The sequence below is a fragment of the Castor canadensis genome, chromosome 1 (genome assembly GCF_047511655.1).
Source record: "Castor canadensis chromosome 1, mCasCan1.hap1v2, whole genome shotgun sequence".
Taxonomy (NCBI): Eukaryota; Metazoa; Chordata; class Mammalia; order Rodentia; family Castoridae; genus Castor; species Castor canadensis.
In genome coordinates, this window is record NC_133386.1 from 132,470,649 (window position 1) to 132,489,706 (window position 19,058).

Consider the following 19,058-nt stretch of genomic DNA (forward strand, 5'->3'; position numbering starts at 1 on the left):
CAGGATGTACAATAAGGCTGGGGTACTCAGAAAAGCGAGTCAGAGAAGGCATCCTAGGAAGGTGTCAGTCAAGATGCATCCTGAAGACCCTATGAACAGCACCTCTGACCTAGTGAGTCCAGCAGCTTGCACCTCCCTGCATGGGGCCAGCACCCAGTGGGCATTGTGTGTTGGTTCCCCGTGCCACCCTGCTCCTGGGGAAGCTCAGGTCTTGACAGTGTAGCCCAGCAGAGGTAGGTGGAGAAGATTCTCACCTCCAGACATCAAATACTCCCGAAGCACAGGCATCCGGAAGTTGCCAGCCAATGTGGCCAGGTAGGGCCTTATGCCAGGGAATTTCTTGCTCACTTCAGTGGCCTCTGTGCTGAAGTTGCAGAAGGCCCCCAGGCCCATGATGCCATGTGGGTGGTACCCAAAGATGTAGTTCCTGGTAGTCAGCAGGTTGTGTGTCTTCACCAGCTACAAGGAAAACCATGGATCAGAGGCAAATGGCCAGGAAAGGGGTACTGAAGCCCACCTGGAAGGTGGGGAAGGAACTCAACATGCCATGTCCCCTGGGACTCTGTGAGCCCAAAGGAATGCAGTGGCTCTCCAAACCTAACCTTGGACTCTTATCATGGGGCCCACAGTACTGGTGACTGGCAGTGACTGGCAGCCACTGGGCTGTGACTCCTCAGTCCCCTTATTTCCCAACCACACACTGAGTCCATTTATTCATACTTCAGAATCTCTTGCATTCCCTCTGTCTGGGTTTACCTTCCTCACCACAGCTAGAGTGATGGATCTAAATCCCAAATTTAACATAGCCCACTCCAAATAAAGAGTAGTGCCCAGCCTCTATCAGGGCAGAGGCCAAGATCCCTAGTTTGGCAAGAGGGCCTTGATTGCAATTCTGCCCCCTGTGGGCCTCCCTGGTCTGAGAGCCCCTTGCAGGGAGGATCTGTCTGGACTCTGCACCCTGAGGGCTCTTCAGTGGTTTACAGGACAACCCCATACAGCCCACCTCCCACTCCTCCAGTGCAAACAAGGGATAGTGCAGGTGGCCTGATGGAACATGACAGGGTGGAGAGTGTGAGGGGAGGGACAGTAAGGGGATTTTGTTTATCACATATCACTTTCTGATTAGAAAAATAATAAACAGATTTTTTTTAAATACAGGAAAGTAAAAAGAAAATCAAACTGCTCTGACATGCTGGGTTCTTTCTCAAAAACCACAATCTTGAGGTTGTAGTGTTGACAGCATTTTCCATCAAATAAACCCTAGTGATTTGTGCTTATCAGGGTCCCACAGCAACATCTCTTCTCACAACTGCATTCCTCTTCTTTGGCACAGCCATGCTGTACCTAACAGCACTGACTCAAATACCAGTTGATGGACATTTTTAAAGGGTCCATACACATTTTCCCTTTACAAACAAATACTTCAGCAAATACCTCATCTTTGTCCACATTTCTGATTGCTTTGTAGGATAAACTTCCAGAAATACAATTCCTGGGCCAAAGGGTATGAACACATTGATCTTTTGGGCTACCCTGCCTAGAAGAGGTGGCACCCACATTCCTGCCTGAGTGCTTGACAGTGTCCCTTTGCTACACTGGTGTTGGCTGGAAGCAGAGTCCCTTGTCACACTGGCAGAACATTGTAAGAGCAAATTTTTCACAAATGCAGATTTAAGAACCTTCTGGCTAAGTGAAGGTCCTCATCCTCGATTTTGGTGGTGGCGGTGGTATGTATGTGGCGATGACAGCTTCAGAAAATGGAAATCCAAATCTTCGAGAGACAGAGGCTTGGGTTGGTGGAGTGGTTCAAGCGGTAGAATGTCTGCCTAGCAAGCGTGAGGTCGAGTTCAAGCCCCAGTACCAATAAAAAAAAAAAGGCTGGCGGTATGGCTCAAGTGGTAGAGCACCTGCCTAGCAAGAGCAAAGTCCAGTTTCACCAAACAAAACAAAAGAGACAGAGGTCTGAGCAGACAGTTTAGGGTGGCAGACACCATTCCCAGCTCTGTCACTGTCAGTATGTATAAATGTGAGCCAGATTCCCTAGTGACACCCCGTTCACAGGACACTTATACTCCCTCTCTCACTCTGCCTTTGACAAGCAGATCAAAGCTGCTTGAAAAGACCAACCATCAAGCTGCCCACCAGATGATGGGAAAACCAGTGGCTCCCCCACGGCCAGAGGTAGAAGCAGAGAGAGATCTACAAGAAGCAGGGCACACCTGAAGTTGCTTCCCATGGAAAAAGCAGGCACTGGGAAAAGAGCCCAGGTGCAGTACCAGAAACTTGCTCCTAACTGATGACTGGGCCCAGGCCTGTCCCAGTCACCAAGGAGCCAAAACACAGAATGAATCAGAGAGCCCTGTAGCTCCAGGTCATTCCTTGGACACAGGGCCTAGAGAAAGTTGCTGCTGCCTTTCCTGAGGAGGTCACAGAGAATCATCTTCACATTGAACAAGACTACTCAGCTATACTTTCCCGCTGGCCACTGTGATGGAGATGAGTCACTTGGTGGGAGCCTACTTGGCCCTTTGAATCATTTCCTCCCTCCCCAAGGCTCTATCTGATGGGCCACAGGGTTCAATGAGGACGAGGGTGCACCATACAGATTAATGGCCCTTGGTGCCATACCCAGAAGAATGCAGACATCTGATACAGCTTTGATCTATCTTCCTGTCACACTCCCCTCCCCCAGCGCTGAATGGGGGAGAATGTCCATTCTGGAGGAAGGAGGAAGGGCACTGCTGCTGAGGGCTCTGTTGACAAGCCTGCCCTCATGGCAAAGTCTCAACCCAACAGGGCACCCAGGGCAGGCCTGCTAGCTAATATGAGCCTGGGATACATTCCTGGCAGGTCACTCTGCACGCTCTGCTCCCAGAACAGGAAAGGTGCTCAGATAGGCTTGTCCTCCCTAGTCTGACACAGAAGGAGACACTCAAGGAGCAAAGGCTCACTGAGGCTCACACAGGGCATGGCAGCAGAGGGATGCAAGAGTGCAGGAGTAGAATCCATCTGTGAGGCACGCAGCCCTGACTCCTACACTAGTCCTGCCACTGACATGCTTTGTAACTCTGTTTGGGATAGTCCCCCTTCTCTGGGCCTTAGTCTGTCCATCTGTGAAATGAGGCAGTTGGACAGAAAGATGATTTGAAGCTCAGAGAGTCTTTCTAAGTCTCCTCTTCAAAGGTCCTGCCTATACCTCAGGGAGCGGTTACCCAGGGCAGTGCCCACTCCTCTTCTAGGTGGCTGGAATTCTGGTGTCTGCCGCTGATGGCTAAGCCTCACCTATGCCAGGAGAAGCATGTTCTCTGAGCCAGCTGGACTTCTCTGATGGCAAAGAGAGAAAAGTCCTCCTCCCCAGCAAACAAGGGCTGGGGTGGTATAGCTATAAATTCTCACTACATAACTGGTGGCAGGGGGCCAGGAAAAGGTGAGGGAATGGGAGGCTCACACACAAATCACCAAGGTCAAATCCTCCCTTGGCAGGGGAGCGAAGGGACAGGGCAGAGCAGAGCCCAGCATATGCCTCGGGTTGAGGCTCAATGTCCCAGGTTTTGTCAGGGCCAGCTTGGCTTTGGTCCTGGCCCCCAGGGGCCATCACAAGGCAGCTCACCTTGTGAACTTGTGTTTCGATTCTCTTGGCAGGGTGAAGATCAGGTGGGAAGGTCTGAACAAGGCTCATCAAGTCACCCTGTTCTGGGTACAGGGGGCTACCAGAATCCAGGAGGCTTCCTGGGGATGAGGCCACAGTGGTGAGAGAGCACTAGAGCCTGACCCCGAGGCAGGAAAGAGAGAGCAGAGCCAATCATTGTCTACCTTGACTGTAATTTATCGCCTTTCGTCATGTAACAGCTCTATTTTACAAATGAGGCAAGTGACAGTGAACTTGAGCAAGTCTGTGCAGAAAGTGACAAAGTCTAGCATGACTCATTAGACATTGAGTCCACCCCAGGGACAGGGACCAGGGTTCACTCTTCTAGGCCCACATGCTCAGCAGAGTCCAGCACTGACGATCAGCAACAATGGCCAGTCAGTGAATGGAGTGAGAGAACAGGAACGTACACTCAGGTCTCCAAAAGCCAAGGGAAAAGAGGGAGACCCAGGAAACAGAAAGCCACCCAGTGGGAAAACCTGGAAATGAGTCCCTCCCAGAGGAACAGGTGGTGGAAATTCTGGAGGCCTGGATTCCAGTGCTACCGCTGCCATGTACCTGCTATGTGGTCTGGACGAGACCTTGGCTCTCTTTGGAACTTAGCTGCCTCACCTCCAAAATGAAAGGGTTGGTCCCATGCTGCAAATCCCTCCAGCCACAGCAGTCTCAGGTCATTTACAGCCAGAGATGTGGGAGTCAGGACAGGAGGGAAAGGGAACCTGACTCCGAGGGACAGGAAGGTCCTGGGCAAGGAGAGGTAAGCAGAGGGAGCCAGCCTCTGGGTGTGCTGGGGCTGGGTGCTGAGGGAACAGGCTGGACAGGTCTTTCCCCTGGGCGACCAACCTCCAGGATTGTGCCAGGACGATCCACAATCCTCCAGCATCACCCATGTGCATCAGGACCAGCTGGCTCTGCCTCACCACCAAGCTTGCAGACCAGGCAGGGGACAGATGAAGCCAAGATGGAGCCACCATTATTCTTGTCAGAGGTTACTCCAGCAAAGATGGGTACTCAAAGGAACAGAGTGGAGGCCCTTGGGCAGCCAAAAGTGCCACAGGAAGGAAACCTAGAGACCACCTTGGTCTAATCTTGCTTAACAGGCATCTACTGTGTCCTGGAAGACAGGGTCCTAGCCAGGGTCATGCTAGGCTTGTCCTATTCCCATTCTTCCAGCCCATGGGCAGTTCCTGCCCAGATGACTTCCCACAACTCTGCTGCACAGAGGTAGCACTCTGGGCTGGACAGAGCCCAGGCTTTGAGGCAGGACAGCAACTGGAATTTCAGCTCAGTTGCTCACTAGCTTTACTTGGCTTTGCTACTCTCTGACCCTCAGGCTCCTCTTCTATAGAAAATGGTAAAGTTAATGGCTGTCTTCCAGGGTAAGTGAGGGAAAGTTGGCTCCTAATAAATAGGTTCTCCCTTTCCTTTCTCCTCCTTACCAGCTGTTCTCCCTCACTTCTCAAGTTCAGGGCTTATGCTCTCAGGGCCACACATCCTTGGAAGCAGTTTTAGACAGGCCCTTCCCAAGCCTCTCCTTCTTCCACTGCTCATCAAATTTCCTGGGTCTGTCTTCTCATGGTCATGACCCCAGTGGCTGGCTGAGAAGTGACAGTTCTATATGACCTTTGGAGGGATATAAAAGCCTCTCACACCTATTGCATTCAGTTCTGATCCCAGTTCAGGCTAGAAGAACTTGGACTACCTTAGTATTGCACTTGATAATTATCTCCATTATAAGTTATGTCCTTAATATTCCCAGAAGGGCAGGCAAACAATAACCATAATACTTGCTATTCTAGCTGCTCCTTACATCACTCAGGCAATCAGTAAACAAGCCTTGTTTCCCTAACAAATAAGAAATCAGTGATGATTATGTTCTCTTTTTGCCTTGTCTGCCAGGAAGCTCAGAGCTGAATGTGAAGTTCAACTGCTACAACTTTGTTTCCCCTTATGACTGAAATACCAGCATTCTGCTCCTGAGTATTTACTGGGTATGCCATTATGTATCCAAATCTCACATAAAAGGTGGGTATCATATGAACAGACACTCATAGTGGGAGATGTTGCACAGTGCCTGCATGGGCACATGGCCACTGAGCAAGAAGACACAAGTCCTTACCTGGATGGGAAAGTAGTCTCGAAAGTAGCGCCACACAGCCCAGTTCCGTACCCACTGTGATCTCCTGCCGCCTGCCAGGGAACAAAACACAGTGTTGGGAAGAAGTAGGGGTGGGGAACATTTGGGCAAGGCAGACAAGATAGAGTTGGTCTGAACCCCTGTGGGAGGTGCCTATCAATCCACACAATATCTTTGGCCCTGCCCAGTGGATTCCCTCATGTTATGAAAACCTTATTAGACAGTGAGGAGTTCTGAGCCATTCCCCCAACCCAAAGTCACACACCACCTAAACCCCTAAAGAGCACACCACAAAGCAGGTGTTACATAAGAAGAGGGAGTGCCCAGGAGGAGGAGGAGCTGCAGCTGCCGAGTGGGGCGAAGAGAGGGAGTGGGCGAGAGACCCAGGGGGGCACTTACCTTTCTTGGGTGTGTTCCAGTCAAATGCCAGCCAGGTGAAGTAGAGCACAGCAATGAGCCAGCAGTCAGTGCAAAAGGTGTACATGAGGATGACACTGCAGGCCACTCCTGAGGGGAGGCAGATGGCCAGTCAGTCCTGTCCTCCCAGTGTTTCCAGTGACAATAAGCTAAGCCTAGCTAGAGGGCTCCCATTCCAGGCCCTGGAAGCCCCCAGCTCAGGGAGGAGCAGACCCACAGACTGAGCCTCATCTCCTAGACCCTGGCAGGCTTGCACTGAGGCACAGCAGGCTCTGTGGTCTAGGCAGCAGCACTGGAGGAGGGAGTCTTCAGCTTTTTGTGAAGCTGTGCCTCCTTGCTGCCCAGAAAAGTCACTGTGGACAAGGGAAAGAAATATCTTCCAAGTGCCTCCCTCTACTTCTTAAGACTGGGCTGAACCACTGTGTCCAATGAGGCAAGGTGACTATTACCTTTTAGAGATGAGATGAAAACTCTGAGGCTAAGGAGGAGGGCGACTTGCCCAAAGTCCCTTGGCAGGACAGTGGCAGAGCCAGGATTTTTTTTTTTCTTTTTTTTCATTTTTCTTTTATTATTCATATGTGCATACAAGGCTTGGTTCATTTCTCCCCCCTGCCCCCACCCCCTCCCTTACCACCCACTCCGCTCCCTCCCTCTCCCCCTACCCAGAGCCAGGATTTAAACTGGTGTCTGACTCTGAAGTCCATTTTCTCCGCTAGGCTTTAGAAGTTCACCAAAGATGAGAAGTCTCAGACTGTCACTAAAGAGATGCCATAGGGGACTCCAGCCCCAGGAGGAGAGTTAACCTTCCAACACAATAGAAGGCCAGACAGGCTCAGGTCAAAGGCATAGCCCATTAGCTTGCCTCCCCTCAAATTCCAGCAGAACTATTGGAAGACTCCCCTGACACTACTTTCTACTTGGTCTCTATGTTCTGGGCCTGCCTGTCATAGGCTGAATGACCTGGCACCAGTGGGAAGGAGAGCTGGTACCAACCTGGTCCATCTTGTGGCTAGCCCCTAGACATGGGGTTGCCTGGCCCAGGGATTCACTGCCTTCTTTTCCCACCATGCTGAGCCTTCTCTGAGTCCCCATGGGAGAGTATAGGTCCAGATTCAGACTCTGTGAGCCTAAGGGCAGGAAATGGTGGCCCTTGTCATCCCCAATCCAGTCTTGTACGAGAGTCCTGAGCCAGTCTCCTTCCTGTGTAGCTAAAATGAGGGAACAGCTACTCTGTATACTCTGTATACAGAGTGACCAGGCATCTGCTTCTCAGGACAGTGTAGGAGTGACATTGTGCATAGGGAAGGTGAGTCTTGGGATAGATCTGCAGCCCACAGCCCCTGTTACAGGCAAATGTGGCATTCCTAAGGCAGTTGGGCAAAGAGCCACATCTCTGTTTAGGTTGCTTACAAAGTCACATTGTTCAGCAGTTTGCCTCAGGTTCCCTTCCTTGGCCTTGGAAAGGCTCCACTGTGGCCCCAGAGTCAACAAGGATCCAAGCCTCTGTAGCTGCTGGGTGAGTACAGCAGGTGGGCCTCAGCAGGGCCTGTGTGGCTAAGACTTGGGCGACCAGTGTTGCAAACCCTGGCTCTCTTGAGGGGTAGGGGAGACAGAGGAGCTGAACCCCGGGTCCCACTGCCTGGAGGGCTGCTATCTCTAGAAAGGAAAGTGTCCCCACCAACCTGTCCTTACTCTATGGCTAAGGTGCTCTGGACAGAGGAGAGGAAAACTGGCAGGAGCATAGCCCAATGGCATTGTAGTCCCAGCACCTCTCAGATGGGGGCTACCTTCCCTGCACAGCATCATCACCTCTCTCACCATCCACCTTGCTGTCAGACTCCCTCCAGCAAACAGCTATCAGCTCCTGAGCTCTTTGGGACCTGAAACCGGGTCAGAGCCCCAGACACCACCACAGAAAGGTTTATTGAACAAAACTGTGAGCTAACCTACCAAATGATGCTTTCTCAGAGCTTTATCCTTGTCCTCTCTACAATAGGCTGCTCCCTGTCCCACATTCTTAGGTCATAGAGCTGCAGTAGGAACCAATGCCACTAGGCCCCTGAGACATAAGCACTGTGCTTATAAGAGCTCACTCACTCCACAACCTCACAGATTGGTGGCCACAAAGCAGCTCATGTTGCAAAACTCTGGCGACTAAGGCCCATGGTGCAGGGCAGTCTGTAGGTGCTCAGTGGCAGCGGAGGCTGCAGTAGGGCCAAAGAGTGGGGACTCTGAGACCAAACAGACCTGGAGCCTTGGCATGGCCATGTACTGGCCACTGCTCAGGCCTGAGCCTCCACTTCTTTATGGGGTGTTGGGAAGATGAGATGTTTGAACTTGACACATAGCCTGGCACAGAGTAAGTCTATGGACTTGGATGAGACAGCAATTAACATCTAAATTTTCACTTATCGTCTCAGGGAAATTTAGCATTTCCTTCAGTTCTAAATGTAACAAACCCCAGAAGTATTAGCAGTGCCTGCTGACATGTCACCAATAGAAGACAAAGATATTTTCCTATCACATTATAAGTAGTTGCAATATCTTGAAAACTCATTCCTTTTCATAACTACTTATGAATTATAGTTGGGAGGAAAAGGTAGGAGGATTGAGATCTGAGGCTGGCCCTGGGAAGAAAACATCACCCTATCTGAAAAATAATTAAAGCAAAAAAAAAGGACTGGGGAGCATGCTTCAAGTGGTAGAGCAACCTGCCTAGCAAGCATGAAGCCCTTAGTTCAAACCCCAGGTACCAGTGGGCATGTGGCTCACCCTCTAATCCTAGCTACTCAGGAGGGAGAGATCAGGAGGATCATGGTTGGAGGCTAGCCTGGGCAAAAAGTCTGTGAGACCTTATCTCAACCAATAAAAAGCTGGGTGCTGTGGCATGTGCCTGTCATCCTGCTATGCAGGAAGTTAAACAGGATTGTAGTCCAGGACAGCCTGGTTCAGGAGTGAAACAATATAAAATAGCAAAAGCAAAAAGGACTGGGGGTGTGGCTCAAGTGCTAGCACCTGCCTGGCAAGCACAAGGTCCTGAGTTCAAACTCCAGTATCACCAAAGGGAAAAATAAAGTACTGCCAAGAGATAGAGAGAGACAGAGAGAGAGATGAGAGGGAAGGGAAGGGAGGGGAGGGGAGGGGAGGGGAGGAGGGAGGATAAATTCAGTAATTATTACAGCTGCTGGTAGATTTTCTTAATGTAACAATAAAAAAGTACATGAATTACTACATGTCTAACTGGATCATATTTAAACATCACTGTTTTCCTCTGAAATCCAATGTACCTTGTATTACACATTTAAAAGCACAGAGAAGGTTCATAGGCTTAACCAGAAATACCAGAGGGCTCTATGCCACAAAAATGGTAAAACTCTCTGGTCCAGAGGGAATCCAAAGGAGGACACAGCAGCTTTTGCAATACAGGGTGAGCCTCTGCCAGCAGGCGTGGGACACAATGGGAGGGAGCTATTGGGGCTTCTCAGGGTAGTAATTAACAGCAGCTTTGTAGACCTGCCCATCCACCCAGGCCAGGCTCCCACCTACACAAAGGTGTTGAAAGACATGCTTGGGCCGGTTTCTGGGCTGTGGTTGGGCCTGATTGATTGCTAACCTACAGCTTGGAGCCAGTTCCCATCATGTGCTGTGTGGATCGTGGATCAGGGCTGCACAAGGTACTTAAGCCCTGACCTACCAAGATAGGGAGAGTGGGGGCTTCTGAATGCAAATGGGGACAAAGGGAGCTGGTGTAACAGTCTAGGCAGGGGTCTGGGAGGCTGGAGCCCCTGGGGTCTTGTCCTGGTTCCTTTGCTTTCTTCTCACATGGCCCTGTGCAAGATCTGCTCCCACTTGACCCTGCTTCCTTTCTGAACAAGGAGGGGGTTACACAGTACTCTCTACTCCAGAACTCTAGTAAGTGGCCAAATGCAAGCCAGGCTCAGGTTTGAGCCCTGAGGAAGTCAGTTTAATTTGCTCTATTCCCCAAACCATTGTTTCTTTATCTTTCTGAGGTCATATGTCCCTGTAAGAGTCTGAGGACAGCTGTGGTCTTCCTCCCCATAGAAATGTGTGCATGGTCTGGCATCTAATTATAGGGGTTCAAGGACTTTCCCAAAGCCCACTCTTGGGCGTAACAAGGAAGACTGGCTGTTTCATCCCAAGTCAGCTAATTGCACCAAGAGAAAGCACCAGGCTTCCACTCAACCCCCAACTTGCTACTTAATGAGTGTCACAGCCTCCAGTCATCACCATGCTCATCACGGAGCATCTGAGTTTCCATTCCCTCACGTGTGAAGTGGTAACTGAAGGAAAGACATGTCCAGGGCCTGGCACACTGTGGGATCTGTTCCATCCTCTGCAGTGTGGGCTCAGAATGCCCACATCTGCTGTGAGGATGGGGCTCACTGACAAGATAACACCCACAGTCCCTCTAGACTGGACAGCCATAAGAGTGGGACACACTGAGGGCCTCACCACAGGCACCAGGACACATTCTGATGCTGTGCAGCAGGCTTGATTGTGCTGATGTGCGACCTGCTGTGCTGTGTGGACAGGGCCTGGAAAGGAGCAGCTTCCAAGAGAGCAGGGCCCTGCTCTCCTCTCAGCTGTCCTGCCCGTGGCCTCGATGGCAACCTAGGCACCTAGCCAGAAATGTGGAAGCAGCAACCATAGCTGCTGCGAGCAGCATTGAGCATCAGAGGCAGCAACTGGGGAGTGTGTTAGGCATGGCGATGAGGGCTGGGGTCTCAGGCACTTCCCAACCACAGCTCTCCTGTAATCAGTGCCACCACCACTAAGCCCAGTGCAGCTACTCTCCTCCCTAATCTTCAGTCTCCATGGTTTCTACAGATGCCATATGAAGTAGGCAGCACTGCCCTCACATTCAAAAAGAGAACGTTCAGAACTCAAGCAGCCTGTGTAAGGTCACAAAGCCTACAGCAGTCAGGCCTCAAACCTGGCATCACATACCTAAAACAAAGCTACATACTTGCTGGAAAGTGTTTGTTGGTGGGCAGGGAGGTACTACAGGAAGGGCACAGGCTTTGGGAGTTCCACAGACTCAGATTCAAATGACATTGAACAGTTACCTACTTCTCTGAGGTTTAGGGTTTCCCATCTGTAAAACAGGACCACACCACCACCACCTCCCATGGACTCATGGAGGCTTCAGGAATGCTAGGGGTGAAGCATGTGACCAGGAACCCAAAGTGAGAGGAGGCCATAGAGGGGATGCTTCTGCTGTAACCTCTGCTGGGGATATCCACCCATCCACCCTCCCCACTAGCCACACTTACCCAGCACAAGGAAGGACAGGACCCACTGTAGTACAGAGATGACCTGGAGCTGTTTTTCTACCTTGGACCTGTTGAGCCAGGTGACGGAGAAGATGTCCTGGAGGGCGGAGAGGATGCTGGAGCCAGCGCCTACAGAAGAGGGAGATGTTAGCCTGCTACCACCCTTCCAGCTTCAGGGAGCCCCAACACTATCCCACCTCCCATACGTACCCTTCCTACATACGACGACTGGGACACAGAATCAGGTGTACCTGCATTCGGAGTCTCGCCCTGCTGTCAAATGGCTTTATAATGGCTATTTACATGTTCTCCTGTGCCCCAGTTTCTATATTTGCACAATAAGCATGGTGTTCTCTCATAGAGTCATTTGGAGACCACATGTGGGATTTAAAGAGGTTAGCCCCAAAGTTGGGCCTTGTGGAGGCCCTCCACAATGGCCAGTTCTCCACCCCAAACTCCTACCCCCACCCTTTATCTGCATCTAGCACAAATATTGAATCTTTGCTATCTGTGTCAGTGAGGCAAAGGACAGAGGTTCAATATCCAGTTTACAATGTTTTCTTTCTCTTCTCCAAATGTACTTTGAGTGTCCCCAATCTCTGTCCCACTCCCTTGATCCTGAGACTGATGCCCTACTTCCAAGGCATTGAGTCTCTTACTCTTACCCCAACACTACCACCCACACCACTATCACTGCAGAGAGATCTACATTCAGCATCAGCACAGTGCCCAAAGCTTGGGCCCACACAGGAGCCAGATGGGAGCCTTCACTTCCCCAAAGGGCCCAGTGGCCAGAGAGCTTCAGGCAGCCTGGAGGACATGGAGGGCTGTAAATATGTTTGCTACTAAGCAAGTACCAAAGCCTAGAGGTCAGGACAAGATGTGCCCACTTAACTGGCTCTGTGGCTGTGCCCCCAGGATGATGCCCTGCAGGCTCTGGGGAAAAGCACAGGTGAAGCCCTTGTCCATGTCACTCCTTCCAGTCCTAGACTAAAGAAGGGCCACCTCACACTCCTCCCTGCCGAGCTCAGCTGAGTACCTTTGCTCAGCACATCTTCACTAAGTGCCTATTGTGTGTTGCCCAAACATTCCTTCCCACCACCCACTGTGTGAGGCCCAGCACAGCTGGCTCAGTCTCAGCTTCATCCTTAAGGTTCTCCTGATATTTCATCCTGCCTACAAGCTGCAAGTGCCTGGCGATGGAGGAATGTAGGCACTCACACTCAAGCCTTTACTTTCCCTCAAAATCTGCAGAGTAAAAAGGCCACAGCACAGTTCCTACCTCTTCTCAGCTGAAAGTTCACAGTTGTTTTGACTTTTAGGAGGTAGGCAGGAAATGCCAGGCATCCAGGTAGACACACCTGTCCTGCCCCCTTTTACCTGCTCCAATGGATTAGAGGGAGGGGGCTTAGTAACATATCACAGAGTCAGAGCCTTGGTTCCACACCATGTGACCCCAGGCAAGAGCACAGTGCTCTCTGCCAGCACCTGGCCCAGGGTTACCAGGCAGTAGGTGGCAAAGTAGGAACCCAGAATTTTTGCCCCTGTTCCAGCTGTTTTCCTTTTCCCCATAGCAGTTGCTCAATGCAAAGGGCTCTGACCAAGGGACACAACAGGTCCAATGGTGGGCTGTACTCCGGACTGGTGCATCCAGCAATAGGACAGATGACTTAGTCACAATCATATAGTCTTGAAGTCTCATGACTTTTTACCCTGGCCTAAGTGTGGGGAAAGGCCTGAGTGAGTATATTCAGAAAGGAAGTGAACCAAAGCCCAGACCTGAACCCCTGATCCAAAGCAGGCTGGCCATATAACCTGACAACAGCAAGTTAAAGGTAGGTGAATCCCTACTGCACATGGGGAGGCTGGGTGACTTCCTGGTTAGGGAACATAAGGTGCTCAAGCACTTTCCTGCTCAGAGCAAGGTCTGGGAAAATGGCATCGGCATCACCTGTGAGCTGGTTAGAGCTGCCGGGATCTACTGAGGCAAATCTGTGTTTTAACCAGACCTTTGAGAAATTTGAGAAACACGACCATAAGTGCTTCAGTCCAAAGTCTCAGGTACAGCCAGATGGGTGAAGAGAGAGAGTTGGAGCCACCACTGTCTGCTGGGCAGGAAACAAAGGCAAGGGAGGGCAGGACATGGGTCATATGCTTCCCACTGTGGACAGGCCCTCAGGGCCAGTGGCTGGAGGAGCAGTAAAGGAAAGGCATGAGGGGCAGCATCTTATCTAACCCCCTGCCTTCCGGTTAGGGCCAGTCAACTGTAGCTGGTGGCAGCACTCCCACTTGGGGACAAGCAGAAATTCCTCACTGGTGACATACACTACCCAAAACAACTGAGAAAACCTAAAATTCTTCCTCTGCCTTATCCATAGCTCCCAGCTAAGTTTCTTAGACTCAGAGGGCAGAAACCACAGCCCATTTTCTTCAAACTTTTCCCCATTATACAGACAGAAACACAGGGGCTTGGGGATTATCCCAAGTCCTACATGGAGGCAGGCCAGACAGTCTCTCCCATTGGCTCATTCTGTTCTCATGCTGCCTTACCCCAACTACTGCTCAGTGCTCATTCTGCCAACCAGATGGGAATGCAGTCTGGGGAGAAGTGCAGGCATTTCTGTGGGAGGCAGCGGTGGCTTCCTGGAGAGGGGGAGGGCTCCATACAGTTCCCAGCCAGACCCACTCACCCAGGGGGGCTGGCCTGTCTATGGATGCTGAGCCCTAGGCCCCAGTGGAAGCCCCCAATGGGCCTAAGAAATAGTGAGTCACTGCTCCTTCCTGCTTTGTCTACCTCATGATGGACAATGAAATTCAGTGTGTCCTTAAAAATCAGGTCAGGGTAGCATGTCCTTCAGGAAGCCGCTAGAAAAAAGAGGATCTTTCCTTCTCTGGCTAACTCTAAGGACCATGCAAGCCTGGGAACTGTCAGGGGCTGTCATCTTAGAGAGATGATCTGTGTGAAGATAAAAGCCAGGAGGGACTAAGACAAGAGAGGAACACCTCCTCTGGGATCCCACGGCTCCTTCCTTTGTGTTCTCTGCCCAGTACAAGTTGATTCTCACATGAAACCAGAAACTACCTGAGGCCAGGCCTGACCTGTATCTTGTTCACATCTGGGTCCCTATTGTCCTGCCAGAGCCTGGTCTGGAGCAGGTGCTCAGAAAGGTTTGCTGAGTGAAAGGAGACCACTGTTCTTGCTCTTCCTCAGGCCCTGTGGGCTCCCTCCATGTAGGGCTGAGTGACAGGTATGACACCCAATAGGCCCATGAGACTTTGGGTCTCCAGAGCCCCTGTACAGGCACTCAGACTCCTGTGAGTTGGGCATTACCACCCCCACTTTTGATGGTAACACATTGTCAAGGTCAGTCAGCCACAGAGTGGCACAGCTGGACTCCATTCAGGCCCAACTTACAGGCCTATGTCTGCCTCTGTGCTGCAGATGTCCCCAGGTTCCTTTTCTTTTTTTTCCCCACAATGAAGCTGGAGGAGGCTGAGGAGACAGGGAAAATGAATGCCCTATTTTCCTTCAGAGGGTGGCCAGGAACAGGCTTCATAAGAGCAGATAAAGATGCAGCAGGTCTTAGGGCTCCAGTTCCAGCTCTGCCATCAGCTCCTGTGTCAACCTGGCCAAATCACTGCATCTCTCTGGGCTTCAGTTCCCCCATTTATAAGACATGACAGAGAGATGGACTCCATGATCTCTGGTGCCACCTCCTGAGGCTCCTGGCCAGAATTTGGGATCTAAAGCTCACTACCTAGTAGCATCTCTGGGACAGTCACCTGGGCAGCTGTAAGTCAGGGTTCAGCTGAAAACTCCCAAGCTACTGCCAGCCCTTGCCACCCAGCTGCTATATTTCCTCTGCCCTGGCTGTGGCTGGGAGGGGTCCAGCAGAAGCTGATAGGGCTGCCATGTCATTTTCAAATGCCACAACCTTCACACCCAGCCTGCCTGGGTGAGGCAGCAGGGAGCCTTAGTGTCCAGCCAAATCCAGCTCCAGGCTGCTCCCTCCTCACTGTGCCCAGCCTCCCTGGGCACACAGTGCTCTCTCTGCTTCCTCTCCCAGGATCAATCCCACTGCAGCCATGTGTATTTACTTGGTTGCCCCCTCTGCCAGTGACTTGGGGCACTAGAGTTCACACCTGATTCATCTGAATGCTCAGAGTCAGGCATACAGCTCAAAGCCTATTGGGAGTTTACTGCATGGCTGCATAGTAAATTCATCAGTCCAGAGGTAGGGAAGGCCTGGGTGCCCAAGTTGGACCGGGATGCCTGCAGGCATCCAAGCCAGCCCCATCACTTAGAACCCCAGGAGCTTGCCTTGGTTTCTATAAGCACAAATGCTTCCATCTATGAAGGGAGAGGAACCCACCTACTTACAGATATCCACCCCCCCACCATGGGAAGAAACAAGTCAGGCCCTAAAGCAAGTTGACTAATCCTATGAAGAAAAAGCACCCAGCAAACAATTCAGAGAGTTGCTCCTGGGTACTGTTCATTTTCTCCTCCACTCGGGGAGGGCAGAAGAAGGAGAGATGCCAGAGAGACCCTGAGCAGCTTTTTTACCATCCAGAGAGCAATCCCCTCCCCCCTTAGTCTATATGGCATGCCACTGTCCCACAGCATACCCTGGGAAGGTAGACAAGGCAGGGATTAGCAACCCCATTTCAAGAGGAGGAAACTGAGGTAAGTGAAGCCAAAAGAGGTTAAACCACTTGATTGCAAGGCAAGTATTTGGGCTCCCAGTCCCTCAACATTTCTACAATGCCATGTCACTGAGGGCTGGTCCCTGCTAAACATGGCAGTCCACACCTAAGCCTCAGGAAGACACCAGCTAAGAAGGGTTGCCTGCTCTGTCCCACACCATGTCCTATGCACAGGGATAGTCCTGTGCAGATTGGCTGTGTGAAGAGCATGAACCTCACCCAGATATGAAGCACCTGCTGCCAGGTGACACAACAGCTGCCTGCGGCAGTGGACCAAACAGCCATAGTCACAGGACCAGCAAAGGCTGGGGTGAGAGCAGGTGTGTTGCAACCTCCCTGACCAGTATTTAATATCAGAGTGACCAGGGAGTCTGCACCCCAAGGCCAATGCAACCAGAGTTTCCTGGGCTTCCTTACACACTTGCCTGAGGGTAGAGGGTCTAAGACCTAGACCTGAGAAAGAGCCCTAGGCCAGTCTGCCTGCCTTGCTCTGTGACACAGGGCAAGTCACCCAACCTTTCTGGGCTTCAATTTGCTCATCTCTCAATGTATACACCCAAATAAGGGTAAGAATAACCTCTCATGGCTGTTAGGGAAATGAAGTGAGGCAATGTGTGTAAAGGACACATGGCATTTGTTAGGTGAGACTGGCACTGCTACTACTATCTACCTGAGTAGGGATAAACAGAAAGCAAATAGCTTTTCAAGAGGTGCATGGCAACATTAGGAGAAGAGGTAGCAGGTGAGGGGAGTATTAGGGAGGCTCCTGGACTGGCCTCTTTAGGGCTCAGAAGGCAAAGAGGAGAGAGGGCACTGTGGTCAGGGAAACTTCCCAAAGACAGATGATAAACAGCTAGAAAAGGGAGGTCAGGTTTACCCAAAAGAGAAGCTGAGAATACAGAAGTAGGAGTCAGCAGTCAAAGGTGGCTTCCTGGAGGTAGGCAGGGACAGAGATGAGACCTTAGGAGGTGCCAAGGTCTAATGGTGACCATTAGGGGCAACAGCAGTGAAGCAGCAGATGACATTCCACCTGATAAGAAGCTTAGATTCAAATGAGGGAGAGAAAGGAGTTCTCCCTCATTGCAACACATGCAAATGTGTGATGGAATGTCAGGTAGGAATAAGAGTTATGACAAGGTCCAGGGGCTGAGAGTCCCTAGCCTGCGAGAAACACTGTCCTATACAGAGTGGGTGCCAGGCCACACCTTCAGACAGCCCATGCTGCTTCTTCCACAACCTCTACTACCAGCATCTGAGGAGGGGGTACACTGGCCTAGAGAAGGTACGTAGAACAGAAGACAGGAGAACTTGCCATTAACGCACAGGAAGTGTGGCCTTGATGAGTCATTTCCTATGCAAGCCTCAGTTTCCTCATCTGTACAGTGGGGCTAATACCTACCTTGCCAGATTGTTGAGGGAATTAAATTAGATAATGTATAGGCAAGAGCTTCATAAAAAGTAAAGATCTGCATGCATGCCAGGCAATTATCAAGTGAGGCTAAGTGGCTTCTCCTGTGTAATAGGTATGACAACACCTGCCTTGCTTGCCTTGGAGCAGAGGTACAGGCAATAGACAGACAGAATTCAAACCCTGGCTCTGAGACTTCCTGCTGTGGGACCTTGAAAACCACTTCCCCTCTATGAGACTCAGCGTGAGGAGTTCAAGTAACTCACGGGAAAGGGTCAACCAGAGTGTCAGGCCATCTGCAGCAGAGGTGGGAACGGCCTCTTGGGCTCCTAGAGTAGGGTGGCATCCTGCTCACACCCAAGGCTCAGGGATATCACACGTGGGCCCACTGGACCCAAGTTCTGCCTGGGATGAGGAAATGAGGAAGTCACCCTCAAGCTACTCCAAAAGGCAGGGGACGAGTTGCATGGGCACAGGGGCTGATATACTGACCCACAGCATTCCATTTTAGCCCCAGGGAAGTCCAGGAAGCCAAGTCAAGTGTCAAATGGATGTGGCTTCTTTGAGACCAGAGGTGAGATGTCTTCTAGGCTCCCCCAGGAAGGCACTTTCAGTGAGAGTCCACATCTGTGATGGCGATATGGCAGTGCTGCCAGCTCTGTACCTGCTGCTAGTAGAGTCCCAGTCTAGGGCTTGGCTCTCGAAAGTCATGCACAGAGCTGGCCCTATTATGTGCCTCACCACATGCTAGGCCAGAGATTCCTTCCTTTAGAAGTCTCCCACCCTTTTGGCCCTGCCTGCATTACTCCCAGGTAAAGTCTTCTTACCTCTGAGTCTAGTCTGGTCATTCAGCACATACTTACCAGGCCCCTGCCAGGCACTGAGTACCAGTCCCTTCGCAACCAGCCTTGCAGACCCTTCCTCTGGGAAGTCTTCCTGTCCATCTCCCTGTCCATATTGGACTGGCCATGTCCCCATGAGCCCCATCTCACTCACGAGCAGCCTTTCTCACTATAGGAGAGGTATGTGCTTGTTTGCAGGAATTGTGTCTCATTCATCTGGAGCAGGTGCCCAGTCAATGTTTGCTGAAAGACTGAATGCTCAAAGGGACTGTGTTGAATAAACAGGGCCTGGACAAGAACAGAGGTAAGTCTACTTCACACTGGACTGGTCTATGCCATGCTAGGTCAAAGGGAGCATCCTGAGGAATCAGGAAGGGCCTCCTCTAACTGGAGGAATGGGCTAAAGTCAAGGGCAACAGTGAAGGCTACAAAGGAAGTAGAAAAGGGTAGAGCCCAACGTTAATGTCCATGTTCTGCTCTGTGCTCTGCACTGGAAGTGGAGCTTTCAGATCCTGCATCTCCTCTACTTTTTGGGTAACCTGCTAGAGGCTGATTCCTGCTCTAGAACCTGTCTATCTCAGATATGGCTGGGGAGACGGAGCTG

General features: G+C 51.1%; 1 protein-coding gene across 3 annotated transcripts in view; it reads right to left on the reverse strand.

Moving 5' to 3' along the window:
• The window catches only part of Dgat2 (diacylglycerol O-acyltransferase 2), a 30,305-nt gene that overhangs the window by 4,648 nt on the left and 6,599 nt on the right, over nt 1-19,058 (reverse strand). For all 3 annotated transcript variants that reach the window (XM_020155443.2, XM_074082679.1, XM_074082683.1), the window contains exons 2-5: nt 11,498-11,626; nt 6,186-6,293; nt 5,769-5,839; nt 255-459 (exon numbers count right to left, since the gene is read on the reverse strand). In XM_020155443.2, the coding sequence (XP_020011032.1) occupies nt 255-459; nt 5,769-5,839; nt 6,186-6,293; nt 11,498-11,626 (513 nt within the window). The remainder of the gene's footprint in view (nt 1-254; nt 460-5,768; nt 5,840-6,185; nt 6,294-11,497; nt 11,627-19,058) is intronic.